General features: G+C 32.8%; 1 protein-coding gene and 1 non-coding gene across 8 annotated transcripts in view; one reads left to right on the forward strand and one right to left on the reverse strand.

Annotated features, from left to right (window-relative positions):
* Positions 1-22306, forward strand: part of USP34 (ubiquitin specific peptidase 34) — a 289427-nt gene that overhangs the window by 243807 nt on the left and 23314 nt on the right. For all 7 annotated transcript variants that reach the window (XR_008995834.1, XM_057497160.1, XM_057497164.1 and 4 more), the window contains 18 exons: positions 27-180; positions 1259-1337; positions 2544-2597; positions 2715-2810; positions 6544-6608; positions 6703-6778; positions 6859-6906; positions 7018-7083; positions 9501-9581; positions 11318-11403; positions 11780-11948; positions 12048-12122; positions 13284-13435; positions 16832-16880; positions 16963-17067; positions 17146-17190; positions 17927-18031; positions 19117-19264. Coding sequence is in view for 6 of the 7 variants with exons in the window: in XM_057497160.1 (XP_057353143.1) it covers positions 27-180; positions 1259-1337; positions 2544-2597; positions 2715-2810; positions 6544-6608; positions 6703-6778; positions 6859-6906; positions 7018-7083; positions 9501-9581; positions 11318-11403; positions 11780-11948; positions 12048-12122; positions 13284-13435; positions 16832-16880; positions 16963-17067; positions 17146-17190; positions 17927-18031; positions 19117-19264 (1653 nt within the window). In the remaining variant the exon portion in view is untranslated. The remainder of the gene's footprint in view (positions 1-26; positions 181-1258; positions 1338-2543; positions 2598-2714; positions 2811-6543; positions 6609-6702; positions 6779-6858; positions 6907-7017; positions 7084-9500; positions 9582-11317; positions 11404-11779; positions 11949-12047; positions 12123-13283; positions 13436-16831; positions 16881-16962; positions 17068-17145; positions 17191-17926; positions 18032-19116; positions 19265-22306) is intronic.
* LOC118932519 (U6 spliceosomal RNA) lies at positions 8825-8931 on the reverse strand. Its single transcript, XR_005032818.1, has one exon. It is a non-coding gene; the product is annotated as a U6 spliceosomal RNA (small nuclear RNA).

The following is a 22306-nucleotide window of genomic DNA, read 5'->3' on the forward strand; positions in this document are numbered from 1 at the left end:
GCCAAATGACATGTAAATCATTTCAGGTTTTAAGGAAGTCAGTGATCATTCAAAAGACACAGAGAGCTATGAGTATGACTTAATAGGAGTGACTGTTCATACAGGAACAGCAGATGGTGGGCACTATTATAGCTTCATCAGAGATATAGTCAATCCACATGCTTATAAAAACAATAAATGGTGAGTTTAAAATATTTTATTCTTGGGATTTTAAAAAATCTGTCTTTAAACTATAAGCTTTATGATAGTTTTCTCCTCAGATATGTTTCCTGATTTCAGTTTTCTAAAAACTTTCTTTAGGAAAGGGGGCAGACAAATTTTTAAAATAAAAGTGACTTTCAAAAGACAGTATGAATCAATTATTCTCCTGATTTGAGAATTTGATGAGTGTTCTCTTAATAAACACACACAAAGTTTTGCATATAACTTTATAGAGTCAGTGACAATATTGTACCTTCCAAATCTTATCTTTAGGTGTTGACTCATTCAAGAGCTGTTCACTAAGTCTTCTGTAGTGTGACCACAAAGTCCTTATGTATGCCAATTAGAAGTTACCTGTGTGGTCTGCTCTGTTTCCCTTTGCCTTCCAACATACACACTCATCTTCTTTCCTACCATCTCTTACCAACTTAATGGTTGGAAGTCATTAAATCAGTCCTTAATAGATATTTTTGGTCTTCAGATGTTGTTAGGTAGAGTCTCCTATATAGAGACTCTATTTGTACTAGGCATTATTCTAAGAATTGGGGATATTGCTTTTAACAAAATGTACATTGCTAAATTGATCTGCAGTTAGCAGAATAGTTTTGTTCAACTATTTCTCTTCAAGCCTTCATATCTGGGGTATCTTTTGCTTTTTCGTCCATTTAAGTAATATTTCCACAAGTATATTTTGAATCATTTTTTTATCATGTTTTGAAATGGCATTTGATCTTTGAAAGTTCTTCCATCTCTTAATCTTTTCTGTCCAACAACTTTATGTTTATGCAAGCTTTTTATTCTTAGTTTCTATGAACTCTTCTATGTTATTCCTAGGTTATAATCGATCTATCCAATTTTAGGGTGGTTATTGACTATGTTGTAAAATTTCTAATTTCTAGTAGACTAGAATTTTCAAAACAAGAGCTTCGTTAGAATTTACCTCATGTTAATAGTTTTGATCAATATTTATATCAGTAGGTAATCGTAATATTTTTTAAATAGTTATAGAGATATTCAGTACATGTATATTTGATCAATAGTACATGCTCTATTTTAGGTATCTTTTTAATGATGCTGAGGTAAAACCTTTTGATTCTGCTCAACTGGCTTCTGAATGTTTTGGTGGAGAGATGACAGTAAGTTTTATTCAGTGATTATAAATTGTTTGGAACTTTCAAAGTGCTTTACAGTTCCATGTAACCCAGTAGCAGAGTCACTTAGTTCTCACTGTGATTAATCTATTCAGTTGTTACTTACTGGAGGTTTTGTATGTTTGGTGTGTATATACCAGATGCTGGGAAATATTCTTTAAATTACTGTTTTTTGTCTACAGCTGGTTAAAAATGTTAAGACTTAACAATTGACAAATTAAATAATAGTATAAGAATTGAATTACATTGCCATGAAACATGATTGAAGAAGTTGTTTACTTAAATGCTTTGGGATTAGAGCAAAAAGAAATTATTCTTTACTGACTTAATATGAAGAATCTTTGACAAGGAAGTTGGCTTGAGAAAGGAACTTTATGTAACAGCAGCAGCAGCAGCCTCATTATCACTAATGACAAGATAGAAAAAGAGTATGTTATCTGTTACATAATAAACAGTGAGGCATAAGACAAGACAATTAGGTTGGAGTAGGAATAATTTCACTTTTTCTAGGCAGTTTATCCTAGTATCAGTTTTCTGAAAACAGTTTTAAAATACCCTGATGATTTTCACAAGTCAAGAAGTAAATAGTGATTTCCATTTCACGGATAGGCCCAGATAAAGTTATTCTTCACGTTAAAATTAAATTAATAAAATTAAATTATTAGTAAATAATAAAAAGAAGACTCAGTAACTGGATTTTAGTGAAGAACTTCCTGTTGCTCTTTCGTGCTCTTATCTACTATTCTGAATAGAAAAGGATAAAGAGGCAGATTGCTAACACTTTGGAAATGTGTAGAAGAAAGAAGTAAATAATTACTGTTGAAGCCATCACTAAAACAATTGCGTCTCTAGATGTTATTCCTAGGATATTTCCTAAGGAAAAGAAAAGAAACATAACTTTTTGCAAAGCTCTTCTCTTAAAAGTCAGTTTTTCAAATTGCAAGTCCATTTTATCTTCTTAATGCTTTATATGTTTTATGGTAAGTACCTTAAAAATGTTGGGAATCTTTGCTTTCCAAGTACTCTTGGTCAAAAACTTATGTCAGGAATTTATATGAATGTAATGCTATTTGAAAACGATTTACAAAGCTTAAGAATAAAATAGCTGTTTGTGAAATATTTAATATATATAAATATAGCTAATATACCCATTTTTTATAGAAGGAAAACTTTTGTTTTTGTTTTAAACAGACCAAGACTTATGATTCTGTTACAGATAAATTTATGGATTTCTCCTTTGAAAAGGTAACCATTCTTTCCTATATAATTTTGCATTGTTTCTTTCTTCTACATTGTCTACTTATTTTATAGTTATACTTGTCAAAATGAAAATATACTACTTACTTTTTTTTCCTCTTGAAGACACACAGTGCATATATGCTGTTTTACAAGCGCATGGAACCAGAGGAAGAAAATGGCAAAGAATACAAATTTGATGTTTCATCAGAGTTACTAGAGGTATAAGCTAATTTAACTTTACAAACAATTTAAAAGCATGTTACATATTTAGAGAAGTAGTAATACTGTTAAGAGTAGGCTATAGCAACAATAGGAGCTGTAATCTAAAGTAGACCTTAACACTGTTTATTAAATGGTCCTGGTAATACTGACAATTGACAGGTAAATGTAGAGTGAATGAAATTAAAGGGAATGGAAAGTAATTATTAGTAACATTGAAGAAAAATAAGAAAGGTAGAATTGTTGATAGAATCAGGGCAAGCTCCTAAGTAACTCATATAGATGGTGGGTGGCAAGTGTTCCTTTTCTTACACTTCATGTTACCCACAAGTGTACAGTATATTTGAAAGACCTTTAAAATATGGATTTTACATACTTTAATAATGTCTCATTTGTAATAATAGGCTTTCTTTGATTCATAATGTAGTAAATGGTAATGTTAATGTTTTAAGATTTATAAAAAATTCACAACTCAGTGTATATTAGTTCCATGTTTTAAACTCAGTTAGCCAAAAGTACAAAAAGTAAATCTCCTGAAGTTTATATTTGATAAAAATATACCCTTCCTTGTAGACAGTTAAGCTCTTAACTATCTTAATTGATTTATTGATATTTGCACTGGTCTTAAAACTGAGTGGATTTTGTTCCCTGAGTCCTTTGTGTTATCTTGCCTATCCATAATATTACTGATAAAAAAAGCAATGTCATCTTTCAAACTGTTGATTTGGATTTACCAGTAAAATTAGATGCTTCACTAGGTTTCAAGGTATTAAACTCACTAATTTGCACAAAAATTTATTTCAACCACCTTTATAACCAAAATCAGATCATAGTCACCATTAAGTGCAAGACTTTGTGCCCCAAAAGCATTCAAACAAGTCTACATCTTGTTCAAGATGAGGACCTGACATTATTTAATGTTAACTAACCCACTTGTGAAGTAAAATGAAATTTTAATAAAACTCTAATGATGTATATTCATTTATATCATGGTTCTCAAATTTCCTGTGATCAGGACTCCTTTATGTTCTTAAAAATTATTGAGTATCTTAGAGAGTTTTTTTATATTAATTTTAATGTGGTTATATCTAATAGTATTTATATTAGAAAGTAAAACAAAATTCTAAAATTTGTATTCATTTACACATAATAAAAATACACACATAACATGCTAAGAGAAGTAACATTTTAAGAAAAATAATTTTTTTGGAACAAAACCATTCAACAAGAAAAGTGGCCCTGTTTTACATTTTTGCAAATCTCTTTAATATCTGATTTAATGGAAGACAGCTGTAGTCTCATTAGCAGCTTCTGCTTTTGGTCTGTTAGGATCTCATTCATCGTTTAGCCTCTGGAAAACAGCATTGTATATAATCAGGAGAGGAGGAGAGTTTTTTATAAAAGGCAGATAATAATATTATGCTATTACTAAGAAAATTGTTTTGACCTTTCAGAGACCCTAAAAAGGTCACAGAGACCCACAACTGTGTGAACCATTCTTTGAGAACTAGTGATTTTTTTTATGCTATGACAAAAGGGGATCTCAGGTCTTTGCTGTCCTGTAACAAGAAAAAAAATCCCTGAACTATGTTAGATTATTCTTTATTGGCCTAAACCAATCATATTTTCCCATCATTGTTTCAGCTTATTAAAATGAGTTTATATATGTACACCTTACTAAAATGGTTAAATAAAAATATAATACTGTTATATAACATTAATATAGATTTTAGATATATAAATTGGAATTTGGTTCTTAAGATTTATGCGTTTAAAAATAGGTAGGTAGTTGTCATCTACAACGACATGGATGGAGCTAGAAGGTGTTATGCTCAATGAAATAAGCCAGGCGGAGGAAAACAAATACCAAATGATTTCACTCATTTGTGGAATATAAGAACAAAACAAAACTAAAGGAACAAAACAGCAGCAGACTCACAGACTCTAAGAAGGGACTAGTGGTTACCAGAGGGAAGGGGGAGTGTAGGGAGGGAGGGAGAAGGGAATTGGGGGGCATTATGATTAGCACACATGTTGTAGGGGGGTGCATGGGGAAGGCATAGCACAAAGACAAGTGGTGACTCTGTAGCATCTTACTACACTAATGGACAGTGACTACAATGAGGGGGGACTTGATAGTATAATATGGGTGAATATAATAACCACAGTGTTGTTCATGTGAAACCTTCATAAGATTGTATATCACTGATACCTTAATAAAAAAAAATAGGTAGGTAGTAACCAACTTCCCCAAAAGGTAAATAGAAAATTTTAGAAATCATAAAATATATTAAGTAAACAAACATTATAAATTATGTAGACTTACTGACAAAACAAGCAGAGCACTCAGAGTGGTTGATTGAGATTGCTGGGGAAAGTGATCAGGAGATGTTTCAGATTAACCTTAAACTGAGACTTGAAAGTTAGCAGAGTTAATCATGTGAAGAGTACTCCAGGCAAAGGGAACATTGTGTACAAATCTCCTGAGGAAAGAAAGGTAAAGCTTAAAAGAACACCTCTGGCTGTGATGATTAAGCGCAAGGAAGAATAGCCCAAGATTAAGTTGGAGGAGTATGTAGAAAATACCTAGGGAAGTTCTTATCAGTGTAGTGCAATAATTTCATACTTAGACACATTCAGATGGCTCCCTATACGTTGTATTGATACAGTGTAAAAAGGATCATCAAAAAACAATGAATATTTCCTACAACAAAAGTGGAACAGAATTAAAAGCACTGAGTTTGGTGGAACCACAGGATTACCAGGTTTTAGGTCCAAAGCAAATAACGGTGGCCAAGAGTTCAGTTCTTGTGGAGTAAAGGGTACAAAAATTACTACACAGGATCTAGAGCCAAGCTCATAGGTAGAAGCAAGAAGCTTAGAATGGAACTCTATTGCTATGAAAAGGCATTGAATTAGGATGGGTGAATGCTGTCAAATTCTCCTCCATGCTGCAGCTTCATAGAAAGCTGTGTGTTTAGAAATGCTAGAGGACCAAGAGCTCTGACGCTGGCCATTCAGTGACTAGGTGTGTGATTTTCTAAATATAAATGTGGGCAGGAGCCCTAATATGCAACTAAGACCTGCTTCTGGACTTGGGTAGTGGGCTAGGGGAGCTAGTAGAGGTAGTTGAAATCTTTTAAAAGGGGTAAAGACAACCAATAATATGAATAATCAGAACATAAATTTGTTCGAGATAAAAACAATTTATAAAACTTAAAGTGAGGATAAAGGATAAAAATTAAGGAACACAAAAAGTAAAGTCAGAGCAATTCTGTAAAGCTAATGTTAGAAATAATCATTTTTCAGGATTTTTATAAACAAGGAAATCATTTCTTATTTAGGTTGCCAACCTTTTGTTTTGCTAGTTTTTAAACATAAACCTTTCTCTCATAATAACCTGTTCTTAATAAAATGCAGCATGACATAGTTTTATTCATTTATGTATTTGCTCATCAGATAGATGGGGTTTCAGAGTTCTAAACTTTCAAAATCTTTATACATGCATTCTTTAAAAAAACCTTGATTGCTTGAGGTAGCCAGATAAGTAATATAAGTGGGAGCTGGTTTAGTGACTACTTTCATATTCCATACACCTGGGAAAAAAGTCAACATGAATTTTAAGTGTATATATGTTTGCTTTTTGTTTCTTTTGTGTCTAGTAAAAATACTGGTAAAATGCAGTGAAGTAAATGCTTTTCTGATTCTAATGTTAACATTTTTTTTTCTTCAGTGGATTTGGCATGATAACATGCAGTTTCTCCAAGACAAAAATATTTTTGAACATACATATTTTGGGTAAGTTTGGTAAATGTTAGTAATAGATATTTTGTTAAACATTTAAAAAAAATATTATCCTATGAGAATTTTAACTTTTATTTTTAAATTCTAGGTTTATGTGGCAGTTGTGTAGCTGTATTCCCAGTACATTACCAGATCCTAAAGCTGTGTCCCTAATGACAGCAAAGGTAATATAAATACCTTAGATAATTTTTTCAAAATTGACTACTTTAAAATAATTAAACCTTTACTTAATTTTGTCTTGCAGTTAAGCACTTCCTTCGTCCTAGAGACATTTATTCATTCAAAAGAAAAGGTATTCTATTTTGTGAACTTTGTGTCATTTATCAGATACCTTTGGTTTTCATTCTTTAACTCAGAAGTCCTTAATGCCTTGAGTGACTTTTTTTCTTTCTTTTATTTTTAGCCCACAATGCTTCAGTGGATTGAACTATTAACCAAACAATTTAATAACAGTCAAGCAGCTTGTGAGGTAAGGTAAATAATTTAACAAACAATGTACTGTTTTCTTTTATTCTTAACTTAGATGGTATAGAAAAATTATTTTATATATTATAAATCATAGGGAGTACAGTGTAAGTTCTTACATTACTTGATAGATGAGTTATAGTTTATGTATTAAATCTGTTATACTGATTAAATTATTTTTAAGTTATTTAAAATCCTTGTTTTTTTCCCCCATGTATTAGAAGGAAAAAGTATAGAAAACTCAAAAGACTGTACGAGACATTTCATAACTACTTTTGCATGTTATCGGTAAATACTTAAAAATGCATCTTTCCTCCATCTTTGAGATAAAAATGTATATATCCCAGTAGATCACTTTATGTTCAATTTTGTCTCCTCCAACATTGCATTATAGGAGACATTACTAAGGGTAATCAGCCCATACATAGATAATGACCACTTAACTATATTGGCATCTTATTATCATTTATCATTTTTTATTATCTCCCAAAGTGGTGTAAACCTTCCTAGGAATGCAACTCTTACAATTTCCAGAGGTGAGAAATAGCAGCATAGTATGCAATAGATTAAATTAGTTGAAGATTTTTATATATAGAAAGTCATCCAATTATGCCTTGGAGCAATGGAACAGGAGAATCTGGTTATTGTAAATTTCAAACAAAAGCATAACTTTTGAAACTTTAAAATGAACCTTGCAAAATATGCACAGAAGTAGAAAGATACAGTGAACTCTCGTGTACCTGTCACTCAGTTTCAACAAATACTAAGTTTTTTTATCTTTATCTTATCCTCCACGTGTTTTTCAGCTGAATTATTTTAAAGCAAACTGAGATACCATTTCATACATACTCAGTATGTATCTCTAATAGATGAGAACATTAAAAATACAACCAGAGTTTCATTCACTCCTCGTAAAATTTAAAGCAATTCCTCATTGTCATCCAATACCCATTTTGTGTTTGGTTTTCTCTGATTGTCTAAAACAATTTTTTTCAGTTGGTGGTTTAAAGGAATTAGGATTCACACAAGCTGCACATTTTGTTTTTGTTTTGTAAATCTCTTTTCAGCTATAATAGTTTCTTTTTTCTCTCACCACTTCGTCATTTATTCTACAGGATTTTCCACATGCTGGCTTTGGTTGCATCCTTCTGGTGTAATTTTAAAAGTTCCTCTGTTCCTTTCCTGCTTCATGATTTTTTTTTTTAATTTTTTAATTTCGATATCATTAATGTACAAATGCTTGAACAACATCATGGTTACTAGACTCCCCCTATTATCAAGTCCCCCCCCCACATACCCCATTACAGACACTGTCCATCAGCATAGTAAGATGCTATAGAATCACTACCTGTCTTCTCCATATATACTGCCTTTCCCGTGTCCCCACCTCTACATTATGTGTCCTAATTGTAATGCCCCATTACCCCCTTATCCCTCCCTTCCCACCCACCCTCCCCAGTCCCTTTCCCCTTGGTAACTGTTAGTCCATTCTTGGGTTCTGTGAGTCTGCTGATGTTTTGTTCCTCCAGTTTTTTCTTTGTTCTTATACTCCACAGATAAGTGAAATCATTTGATACTTGTCTTTCTCTGCCTGGCTTATTTCACTGAGCATAATACCCTCTAGCTCCATCCATGTTGTTGCAAATGGCAGGATTTGTTTTCTGATTTTTTTTTTAATCGAGTGATAGATCCAGAGGTTTGATTAGGTCCTAATTTATTTGTTTTTTGTTTCTTTTTTTAAAATTATTTTTATGGAATGCTTCACAAATTTGTGTGTCATCCTTACACAGGGACCATGCTAATCTTCTCTGTATCATTCCAATTTTAATATATGTGCTGCCGAAGCAAGCACTTGTTTTTTGTTTGTTTGTTTTTTAAATTGCCACTTTATTTTTTTCCCTAAGGATTTGCCTTTGGAACTCTCAAAAATTCTGTGCAGTTGTCAGTAATTGTATGCATACAGGCAGTGCAATTCAATAGAGTTAAATATGTGATTAAGAGATGTCTTGAAATCAATGGGAAATTATTTAGGATAAAAAAAGGTGTTTTTTAAATCAAGAAAACAGTTAGCTTTTAAGCAGAAAGAAAGTGAATCACTCTCAGACCATGTATTACTAATAGGAAAAAAGTGTGACGTATATGAGGTCTAAGATGAAAATAGTATTTCATTTTATTATGAAAAGGATTCCAGGTTAACATGTAGGGCATACATTCTGATGTAAATGGCATCCCTGGAATTCTGTAATGTAATGGCCCTGATTATGACTGTAGGCATTCTAGATTTTGGGGCTTTCTAATAATTGAAGAATCTGTTTTGGTAAGAACTTAATTTAATAACGACTAGAAGTAAAATCCTTATGTGATTTTTATCTCACTTAACAAATATTGGTTGAATGTTAAAATGACACTAATTTTTTGCAGTGGTTTTTAGACCGCATGGCTGATGATGACTGGTGGCCAATGCAGATACTAATTAAGTGCCCTAATCAAATTGTAAGACAGGTAAGAAAAAATTTATTTGAAAAAGAGGTGGCATTCAAGTTAATTGTTCTAAGTTTGCCTGTGAATATCTTAACCCAGCACTGAAAGTAGTTTGAAAAGATCTACCACAACCTCTTACATAAAAGTAATTTTGCTGTTGTTTTCAGTAGCTTCTTTTAGCAAATCAAGTATCAGTCCAATCAAGTGATTAAAATCATTCTTATTTCCTGAATGTTAGGAAAATAGCTGTAATCACCTACTCTCTTAGATCCTACTCTTGGCTGCTTTATGAGTTGTACTGTATTCCTTTCAGATGCTTAGATATTCTAAACATGTAAGATACTGTAATGACCTTGAAAGTTAAGTGGGTAGTATATAATTAATTTCTATGACAGATTCTGAACTGTCCCATAAATCAGTTTGTTTTCCTTAAATAATTGGAAAAATTAGGGAAAATGTAAATATTACTTTATATTCACTTACGATATAAACCAAAAACTTAAGCTTAAAATGCTACTTTCCAGTTATTATTGAGATATAATTCTTACAGAATTCACCAAAACCTTTCAAAGTGTAAAGTTCAGTGGTTTTTAGTATATTCCCAAACTTAACACACCCACCATCTAGTTTTATAACACACCAAAAAGAAACCCCATACCTATTAGTACTTACTCCCCATTTTATCCTGTCCCTTCTCTCCACCTTTGGCAACCACTAATTTTCTGTCTCTGTGGATTTACCTATTCTGATCATTTCATACAAGTGGAATTATACAGGAGGTGGTCTTTTGTGACTGACTTCTTTAATTTAGCAATCTTTTCAAGGTTTATCCATGTCATAGTGTGAATCTGTCCTTCATTTCTTTTTGCCAAATAATATTCCATTGAATGGCTGTACCAAATTTTGTTTATCCGGTTCGGCAGTTGATAAACTTTCGGGATGTTTCCATGTTGGGACTACTTTGAATAGTGCTGCTTATGAACATTTATATAAAATACTTGTGTGGATGTGTATTTTCAGTTTTTTTAGCTATATACCTAGGAATGGAATTCCTGGGTCATATGGTCACACTATGTTTAATGTTTTTAGGAACTACCAAACTGTTTCTCTTGAGTGTGTGACCCAGTTTACATTCCCATCAGCAATCCATGAGGGTTCCAGTTTTGCTATATATCCTTCAACTTTTGTTACTGTCTGTTTTATGTTAGTCATCCTAATGGGTGTGAAGTAGTATCTCAGTGTGGTTTTGGTTTGCATTTCCCTAATAATTATATTGAACATCTTTTCATGCGCTTATTGGCCGTTTGTATACCTTATTTAGAGAATGTCCAGTGATTTTTAATCCATGTTTCTTAATGGGTAAACTTAACATACTTCCTTTTCCTATGCTTTGACTCTGATAAGCAGCTATCCTGCCCCCACTCCACTCTTCTAAAAAAAATGGATGCTAAATTTTCTTTTCCCTATATCTCCACTAGTTGAGAGCGGGCTTTGTGAAGCTTTGTTTTTGGTGAATTATTACTGAAACCTACAGTTTGTTCTGTTTTTTTCCCTTATTGTAAAACTGAATAATATTTTTCAAGCTAACTTTGCTTTATATTTTCAGTCTGTAGTTGATACTCCATAAAAGCTTTAGAATGTCAAAAGGTAAATTAGCGGGCAAAATGTAAATGGATGGCAGATAATTTTAAATCATATTAACTTTTTAGTGTCTTTGTGTGAGTTACTCTTAAGTTGTTATATCTTTTCATTTATAGATGTTTCAGCGTTTGTGCATCCATGTGATTCAGAGACTTAGACCTGTGCATGCTCATCTCTATCTGCAGCCAGGAATGGAAGATGGGTAAGAAGTACCATTTGAACATTATATTTTTAAGCTTTTTGATGATCTGTCTACAAAGTATTTTTAGATATCCACACTGAAATATTTAGGTTCTTCTCCTTAAAAGTAGTCTGTAGTAATACAAATCAAGAAGGAAAAACTTTGATTTCTAACTAAGTGCATCTTCAAAATCCTCTATAAATAACTTCATGACTTAATCTTTTTGTCTGATTTAGCTAGATACAATAACTGCAATTGAATTACTTGTATTACTGTAAATGATGTTCATTTTTACAAAGATGAAAGAGATTGGCTCAGGTTTTTTAAAATATTTCTTCTCCCAGAATGTTTATCCCCAGACTTCATATATCTAAGATACATTAAATTGTGTCTTCAGGTCAGATGATATGGATGCCTCAGTAGAAGACATTGGTGGTCGTTCATGTGTCACTCGATTTGTGAGAACTCTGTTATTAATTATGGAACATGGTGTAAAACCTCACAGTAAACATCTTACGGAGTATTTTGCCTTTCTTTACGAATTTGCCAAAATGGGTGAAGAAGAGGTGAGGTTATATCTTACTTCTGGGATTGTGTAAATATTTTCAGTATTTAAAACTTGGTTGTTGTTTTTTTATTTTTTACATCAGTATTTTTCTTTTTAGAGCCAGTTTTTGCTTTCATTGCAAGCCATATCTACAATGGTACATTTTTACATGGGAACCAAAGGGCCTGAAAATGTAAGTAAAATTCTGTCTCATATCAGGGATTTAGGGGTCATGTTTTCAAGTTGTATCATGGAAAGTCATTAGATATTAGAACCCTTTAAAGTCTCTTCTAGCACTGATATTAGATAATTTGAAGGGTCTGAGTTGGAGTGATATTTTTAGTCAATATAGCAGGAGAAGAAACTAATAACAGATTTCCCTGGTAAGGCCCTGCACCAAAGCAAATAAATTCAGGTGAAATGGCCACCACCTACTTTGGGGTCCTGTCAATAGAGTATTATTTTGGTGAACATTTTGTTGACCATGTTTTTTAAGCTTTCTATATTAAGTTTGTCAGAGTCTTCCAAAACCTTAAGCAGCTGGTCTATTCATAATATTAAAGTATTACATGAATTTTGTGTTGTTTTTATTGATCACATTGGATTGGATGCTCTATTTTCACTCTTATTTAATCCTGTTGCAGCCCTAAGAGGTAAGTACTATTGTTACCTCTAATGACAGATGAGGAACTGGAGACACATAAGAAGTCAACTTGTTTTATATCACTTTGAGTTGGGTTTTGATCTTTGGACAGACTCCTGAGACAAACTATTAGCCACTGTGTTGTAATGCTTCTCAGAATACAGACCGTATCTAGTATCATCTAATTCCAGTCTACATGGCTAATTGCTTAAACTGCCTTTCTTTAACTTTGTTAGATCATAAAATCTTTTCATTCTCTTGCATTTCAAAATTCACATGAATATCTCTTTAAAATACCCACCACTTGGATTATCTGAAAACTGCAAATAAGAATTCCTTGATTTGTAAAACTGGCATTTTTATTAAATAGGAAATACTATTTTATCATACTTATATAAATTTTGATCCTGATTTATCTTCCCGTGGGATCACCTATAAGAAAAAAAATTATTAAAGGATTTATCCCTTAGGCAAGGTGAATAGTCACACTATTGAAAGTCTTTGTTCTTAATAGTTCTGCTGATTAAATAAGTCTAAAATTGTCCTAAATTTGGTTCAGACTTTAAAGTTAGGGTCAGGTCTTTGAGTGATTGTTTTTCATGTTACGTGCTTCTGCCACCAACCCTGGATAGTTATATAAAACAAGTTATTTGCTCTTTAGATGATGTTAAAGCTAATATCATATTAAAATTGAGTCTTGTTCTACTTTAGCCTCAAGTTGAAGTATTGTCAGAGGAAGAAGGGGAAGAAGAGGAGGAGGAAGAAGATATCCTTTCCCTGGCAGAAGAAAAATACAGGCCAGCTGCCCTTGAAAAAATGATAGCTTTAGTTGCTCTTTTGGTTGAACAGTCTCGCTCAGAAAGGTGAAATGTTTCAACATTCAAAATGCTTAAAGCATGTTTGATTTTATTCCTTTTACGTAATTGTTTTACCACTATTAACTCAGTAGCTTTTGTTACATAATTTCTTTTAAATAATAACATCATTATTCATCAACTCTTGTGGATAAGTATTTCAATTCTTTGTACCAGACTCTTACTTTGCCTCCAAGTCATGTTAGAAACACATTGAAGAAATATACAGTAAAATATTTAGCAAAATTATATGTGCAGTCATCCTTTAATCAAACAACCCCACTTCTAGGAATCTGTCCCCAAAATACAGAAAGATGTATGTGCAATGCTATTTATTAAAGCAGTGATTGTAATAGTGAAAGACTGGGATTTGTCCACTAAGAGGGGATTAATTGAAAAAAAAAAAGCGGGATTCACTGATAGCTGAAAAAGGGGAAGTGTTGAATATATCTGTAATACCATGGAGAGATCTTAAGGATAAATATTAATAAGTAAAAACAAGGTGGAGAAAAGTTTATATAATGCTACTTTTAAAGAAAGGGAAGGCTATGAGAGAGAGAGTGTGTATGTTTGTGTGTGTACAGCCAACACTCATCATTCATGGATCTCCTGTTTGCAAATTTTCCTATGTAAGAATGTATGTATAGTCCCAAAATCAGTACTCAGAGCTTTTATAGTAATTTGTGAAATGCAGAATGTACATGTGCACATTGGCAAAAATATTCGAGTTGTCTGACACATACTTTCCCAGTTGAGGTCAAACATGGTAACACACTGCCTCTTGTTTGAGTTCTCATGTTGTAAAAAAAATGTCCTTTTCATGGTATATGTCATGTTTTCACATTTATGCTATTTGTTGATGATTTAGCTATTGCAAATGACCCCCAAGTGTAGTGCTAAGTGCTGTCCAGTATCCTAAGCTCAAGAAGGCCATAATGTGTCTTAGGGGAAAATGCACATGTGTGAAATACATTTCATTCAGGTACGAGTTATAGTGCCATTTACTATAAGTTCAATGCTAATTAACCAATAATATTTATTAAATAAGCTATCTTTAAACAGAAACACACATAAAACAAGGTAACATTAATTGGTTGATGAAAATGTTATGACCATAAGCTCAAAGGAGCCTAACTATATTCCCCTGCAAGCAGTGATCCAGTATTCACGAACTTGGTGTTTGCAGCAATTTTAGAACTATAAAATTGGAGACTAAATCAAAGACCTACAAAAAGTTCCCTATGGTTGGGGGAAGGAAAAACAGGCTGGAGGGGACAGGAATAAAAGCTTGACTCCTTTGAATATACATTGTTTGGGGTTTTTTTAGATTTAACTTTGGAATCATGTAAATGTTTTATATAATTATAAATAAATTAATAAAATGCAATCCCTAAAAATTGAAAGTAGACTGAAATAAATGAACCTAACTATATATATTGAGCTTGTGTCATAGCCACTGGAGGGGAATTGATTGCAGTGACTTTATAATATATTAATATAACTGTAAATTCCTAGAGGGATGTACATGAAGGACATGAATTGTAAAATTATCCTAAATTGTCTTACTAATAATATTGTTAGTAGTACAATTGGAGTTATTATTCTGAAACTATATTATAGAATAAAGCAAATTAGTAATTGTCAATGTCATTAGAAACCAAGATTTTCAGCAAAAGAAAAACTAAATACAAATATAAAATTACAGGGTTTTTATATAACTTATTTAAAACTAAATTTGAATTTGGAAATATCAGAGTTCATGGTGTATTTTTTCTCAAGCAAACAAAAAAATGTATTTACATACTTCTATTTTCTGAAAAGACCTAGAAATCCTGTCCAACATAGAGTTAATGCATGATCCTGTCATCTAGATTGTAGTCTGTAGGTGAAATTTCTCACTGGAAAAAAAAAAACCGAGAGTTCCTTGAAAAAATGGCCAATTCCAGGTTTGGGGAGAAAAAAAATGTATGGGAAGCCTAGAATATTTGTCATTTTGGAAAGCATGGAGGCTATCAGAGATTACTGAGGTCATGTTAAAAAGACTGCAGAGCCAACCTAAGGAAGTTTCTACTTGTCATAGATTGGACAACCTGAGCGTCAGTAATAGTAAGAATAACTACACATGGGCCAGAACACATCACAGATGTTTCAATCCATGGGTTCATAGCAATACTTAAAAACAAAAACACTTATGGGGGAAGTTTATTGTCATAGAGGTGATTGAGCCAATAAATGAGCAAGTAATGTTGGAATTAGAATATCAATATTTTGCATCCCAAATGAAAAATGGATCTGGGAAATGATCATCATTGGCTGAAAATGTTATAGAAAGACAACTTTTCATTGTGTGCCTACTGATGAAAAGTCCAGACCACCATATAAAAGCACTGTTGATTAAAAAGTCAAACATAGATTTGATCAAGACTGTAGAGCCTACCAGCAGTTTACAGGAAATACGGGGACAGAAGAACATGTTAAAGCATCATCACAAGGATACAATCAGCAAAATGGAAATGTGGGAAATACTACAGGATACATACCACTGATGTCATCAACTGATAAATTGCAAGATAAAACAACTTGGAGGGAAACCAGTAGTCTAAAAGAGATTTAAAAAGACATTTCAACCAATTGCAACAAAGGACTTTATTTGGATCCTGATACAAGCAAATTATAAGAATTTTTTTTTTTTAGGAACTTGAGGAAATTGTACACTGGGTATTGTATGATAGGAATTGTTGATCTATTTTAGGTGTGAATAATGATAGTGTTGTTATGTTTTTGAAATTTATTTGTTAGAGATACACGTACCAAGACTTATGGATTAAATGATAAAATACCTGTAATTGCTTCAGAACAGTCCATACTGAATGAATAGGAGATAGAAATGAAACGAGACTGGCCATGAATTGGTAATTTGAAGCGAGAGTGATGGGGATACCTACACTGTTTTTTCTGTTTTTGTATGTGTCTGAACTTTTCTAAGATACGTTAAAAAAAGAAATATGGAGTATTTTTAAACTGTGAAGTGAAACTCTCTAGTGTGTCTTAGAAGTTCATTTTGTTTTGAAGGTTCTCATGTAAAAAAACTCTCTAAATTAGACCCATCCTAGTGTTATATACAAGTATTGCATTAATTAAATGGAAATACAAAAATATTGAGTTACTTAATGGAAATAAGGTAGATTTGGGCCTCCATGTATCAATCCTGGAATCATGAAAAATTGTCTAAAAGATGTCTAGCAAGCAAGTCCAGCTAGCAGAAAGTTCAAAAATAGTTCTAAAAAAATGGCAGCTTGGTACAATTGTAACTGAATTAGCAATTTTGATGCTTGTTATGATACAAATAACTATAAAATAGCACGGAAGTAAGAAAAACATATTTACACTAATATTTTCTTTCAGGCATTTGACATTATCACAGACTGACATGGCAGCATTAACAGGAGGAAAGGTAATACTTTCTCTATATTTGAGAATTTGCTAATGACAAAAATAATAACAGTTCATAAATGACCAACTTTTGCTTTTGACAGGGATTTCCCTTCTTGTTTCAACACATTCGTGATGGCATCAATATAAGACAAACTTGTAATCTGATTTTCAGTCTATGTCGATACAATAATCGACTTGCAGAACATGTAAGTGCTGACAAACAGTCCTAGAGATTTTTGCTAACTTTTAAAAGAAGATACTGAAATTCTCCTTATCTGTTTTAGATTGTATCCATGCTTTTCACATCAATAGCTAAGTTGACTCCTGAGGTATGTAGACATTTGTGAATCCATATTTTTAAAACTATCCACTGACAGTGCTTCTAGATGAACCTTTCTAATTGTTCTTGAAAACAATTTATCATAAGGTTTCCCCCTATAACATGACAACCTATTTTTGAGTATATAACTTGAATAAATTGAATCACCTCTTCATGTGTTATTATTACAATTATCATTTCTCAAACATGTAAATTCAGTATATCGTAGTGCCACCTAGATACTAAGCTTTAAAATTGTTTGATTCATATATCATGATTGTGCCCAAGAAAAAAATAGACTAACCAGAACTCTGTATAGGTAAAGAAATATGTGGAAAATAGAATACAGTACTGTACAATAAAGTACTTTTGTAAAATGGAAATGTTATAGCTACATTTATAATACATGTCAAATATTAATATAAATTACAACTCAGATCAAAGATTGTTACAGGAAACTTTTCGTTTGGATTTTTCTATAAATATGATTGTCTCAATAACAAAAGTTTTAATTTTTTTTCCAAATTAACATGTAGAAAAATACATGTTCTCTGTTACATTGGCTCTCATGCACTTTGTATCCCCAGCTGATCCTGCTGCTTTATGGTAGTTAAGTTCATATGCAGGACTACTGAGCTCTGTTAACCTAACAGCAGATTTAAATGATGTGTAGAAGAACTTTATTTTTCACTGAAAGAGATGGGTTCAAATACATATAAATGCACAGTCATGTATTTTTCTTACAGGCAGCCAATCCTTTCTTTAAGTTGTTGACTATGCTAATGGAGTTCGCTGGCGGACCTCCAGGAATGCCTCCCTTTGCATCTTATATTCTACAGAGGATATGGGAGGTAAATCTTGGAGCAGATGTTTCAGTATTTTTTTCCCCAGGATTTTATTCTTCTAATACAATCACTACTGTTTTAAGTACCACTTTCTTCTTGGGTAACCCAAAATTGTTTTAGTAAGTTACAGTAAAGGGAAGAAGAAACACTTCTTAGAAAGTTTGGGGCCAAAACGAGTTCTTGGCTAGTCTCCCAGATGTTTAAAAGACTTTTTCATAGAGTCATTAACAGCCATCAATCAATCCAAGTTTCTCATTCCTCTGCCCTCAAAAAGATTCCGGAAAGTGATAGAATCTCTAAAACTATAAACAAAGTGTGTCTTCAGCAATTCACAGAAATAATAGAGCAAGCATCAGCCACTTAATTTCTTCCAGAATTACTTCTGAGGTCACAGAATTTCTCATTTAGTAAGCATTGGAAAAATCCACTCTAAACCAGAGGTCAGCAAACTATTAACAGGTAGGCAGTAAATATTTGTCTTTGTGGGCCACATGATCTCTTGTCAAACCATTTAACTGCTGTTTTGGCATAAAACCAGCCATAGACAATATGTAAGTGAGTGGACATGGCTGTTTTCCAGCAAAAACGTAACGAAAGCAGGCAAACCACAGAATCTGGCCTGTGAGCCCTACTTTTCTGACCCCTATTCTAGATCCCTAAGATTCCCTTTTACTATGCAAAAAATAACCCCAGCAACGTAGTCAGCAGTTTTTCATTCTCATTTGTAGTAAGAAATTGGGTAAGCAATAAGACAAAGATAAGAAACTTCAGAGAATTAAAAGCACTTTTAAGTAAACTTAAAAACATAACAAGACCTAAGTCACTGGATTCTCTTACTGGTCCTGTATTAGAGTCCTTGATTATTTTAATTTTACTTTATAAACTAAAAACAAATTTTCTAAACATTTCCTGTTCTAGAAAAGTGAGTAGCTGTAAAAATGGGAAAAAACATGGTTGGAACATCTTTTAGGCTCTGGTTTTCACAAAACTGTTTTGGCTTTAAGTGTTTAATGGCATATACCAAAAGTAAGTAAAAAAGTAACTGCCCATTTTGTTGGCCTTATATTCTGTACTTGTCATTTTATTTGTAGGTAATTGAATACAATCCTTCTCAATGTCTGGATTGGTTGGCAGTGCAGACACCCCGAAATAAACTGGCACACAGCTGGGTCCTACAGAATATGGAAAACTGGGTCGAGCGGTTTCTTTTGGCTCACAATTATCCTAGAGTCAGGACTTGTAAGTCAAGTATTGAGAATTTAACAAACCATTTGTTAATGTTCCAAGTTTTGTTTTGTTTTCAAGGCAACCACAGTGTGCCTGCCCATTGTTGTATAACACAAAGGCTTTTGGAGGTACTGTTCCTGAAGGCCAAAGTTCTGTCGGTATTTGGAAACCAATGGCAATGTTTAACAAAAATCTATAGTGTGTTTGGTTTTTTAAGGATAGGAAACTATGTTCTTTCTTGAGTGACACAATTACCACTACCTTTTTTGTTTGCTTGCTTGATAGAGTGACACAGCATGGTCAGCATTAGTGAAGAGAGTAAAAGGGCTAGAAAATTCTATCTTAGAAGTAACTTGAGAAGGCCAAAAGTAAGGTAATAAAAGTAATAAAGCCTGAGAGAAAATATTCACTGAAATTATGAGAGTTAAATGATAAATACCTTTATTGTACACAGGTTGGAGGGGAATAAACAAAGACCTTGGAAGATTGATAGACACATACCAAAAATAGATTATTTCACAGAATAGAAAATTGCTTGTAAATCAACATTGAATACTATCAAAAGACAACACATTCTAAGAAATAAAAGTCAAAATAAAATTTTAATTCATTAATCATTAAAATCATATATCCTAGCTGTCTACTGAGAGGGCCTAGAATCAATGACACGACAGTAGCAACAAGCACACTGAATACCCAGATTTCTGTTTCTAAACACCATTCTCCAGTAAAATGAATTACAGCTTCTTGTAGACATAGCTGATTCTAGGACTGGGCAGGGAATATACAAGATGAGCCCGGAGCATCTTGTAGTACCAGAAAGTAAAGAAGTACTCGAGACAAAGTGATGGGGGTATGTCAGAGAGACACAAAACCAACCTGAAAGAGCTCCAAATGGCCAAGGCTGGAATAATTGCAATTTTAAAAAAGATAGTAACAGCACTGGATTGTCTCCCAAAATTTAAATATCCATGAGTCCATACTGATATAAATAAATGATTGTGTAAATACGTATATGGAAAAGAGACAAATCTCCCATACAGAAGAATCCTAAATAATTTTATTCATCCTCCACCCTTAAGTGTGAGCTTAGTGACTTGGTTTCAAAGGATAGAGTATGTGGGATGGGGAAAGTAACTTTAAGTGAAGAAACTTGACAAACATTAACTCAGTCAAGTGATTAAGGGTTAATATTGTCACTGATAAGTCATGTTGATAGCATGTACCCTTGATGTAATATGATGCAAAGGGCACTTCACCTGTGTGGTCTTCCTCCCAAAAATCCACAAGCTGAGTCTGAGTCTAAGCATGATTGATTAACATCAGACAAACTCAGTTTGAGGGACATTCTACAGAAATACCTGACCAGTACTCTTTGAAGCTACTAAGGTTATCAAAGCAAGGAAAGTCTGAGAAACTGTCACAGTAAGAGCTTAAGGAGACATGGCAAAACTAAATGTAATGTATCCTAGAACCAAAATAAAAGAACATTAGGACAAAACTAATGAAATCTTAAGTGTGGAGTTCAGTAACAGTAATATGCCAGTGTTAATTCCCTAACAAATACACCATGGTAATAATAGATGTTAACAATAGGGGAAATGGGGAGAGGGTGTGTGGGAACTAACTGTCTGTTCTACCTATTCTATAAAAGGTTTATTTGGGAAAAACACCTTTCAGTGGTGGTTACACGTGGATTGGGATTGGTATCCTCCTCAGAGACTTGTTTTTCCTGCCAGTTTAGTTAACCCCATAGGAATGGGATATTTGTAAGAGCAGACACCCTATGCTGGTCAGCATTCATGTCTTGACTCCTAACTATAAAAAAACCTATGCCAAAAAAAGTGTTTGAGCTAGCTGTTACACCTAATACTCATGACAGTGCTGAAGAAGAGGCATTCTCATACACTGCAGTGACATTCTAAATTACTATTACTCTGAAGAAAGGCAGTTTAGCAGTATGTACCAAGATCCTTAAAGATGTTTTGTTCTTTTTTAACTTAGTAATGCCATTTTAGGGATTCCAGTAAAAGTCAGTCATCCAATATATATATTATTTATAATTGTAAAGAATTAAAAGCTGGATGTACATTTAGGAAACAAATTGTTAACAATGCATCATTTACAAATTACAATAGTGAAGATTGTAGTAATATGAAAAAATGCTCCTGATAGAATATAATTAGAAAAAAAAGGGCCCAAATATTTAAATAGAATGGCTATAACTTAGAATAAGAATTAGAGTAACATGTATAGAAGAAAGCTACAGAAAAATACTTACAAATCCTACAAAATAATTTTAAGGAATGACTGAGAATGTTTAGAGAAAAGGAAAATGGAGTCATGATAGGTGTTTTAAATAGTTGAGTTGCATACAGAAATGGATGTAGATTGTTCCAAGTTCTCTATAGTATAAAACTAGACCCAGGGTCTTTTAAGTTATACAGCAAGACACTTTTTAGTAAGGTGGTCTGTTCTTCCATACCGACCTTCCTAATTGTTCTTGAAGACAAACATAATTAAAAAGTTGTGTTTTCTCCCTGAAATAACTAACTTATTTAAAAGCAAATAGCTTTTATAGAAATAAGTAGATGCTTAGGTATGTGATAAAAGAAAATAAAATGTTAATAATTGTAGAATTTAACTGGGAGGTCCATGGTCCTTAGTAGCTTTTTCAATCTTACTGTGTTTAAAAACTTTTCATCATAAAATGTTGGGGTAAAACTATAAAACTTAAAGTGAGTAAGTTTTTCATGATCACAAATTACTTTTCTCAATTGCAGTTTTATACAAAAATTGATCAGTCTGATACCTGAATGCCAAGTTTGTATATTTGAAAACACTAGTACTAACAGAAAATATACTAACCAGAGTGATATAAAGATGAAGAAATACATAGATATGGACTATTGTGCAGAAATGACTCTGTAATATAGATTACAATTAACTTTAAAAGCCCTAACTTTATTTGCTTTGGCAGCACATTGGAAATTATCAAATTATAGGTAGAAGAGTAGGAGAGCATTTAGTAGGTGTACTGAGGAGAGTTAGAGT

The sequence above is a fragment of the Manis pentadactyla genome, chromosome 2 (assembly GCF_030020395.1).
Source record: "Manis pentadactyla isolate mManPen7 chromosome 2, mManPen7.hap1, whole genome shotgun sequence".
NCBI classification, from domain to species: domain Eukaryota; kingdom Metazoa; phylum Chordata; class Mammalia; order Pholidota; family Manidae; genus Manis; species Manis pentadactyla.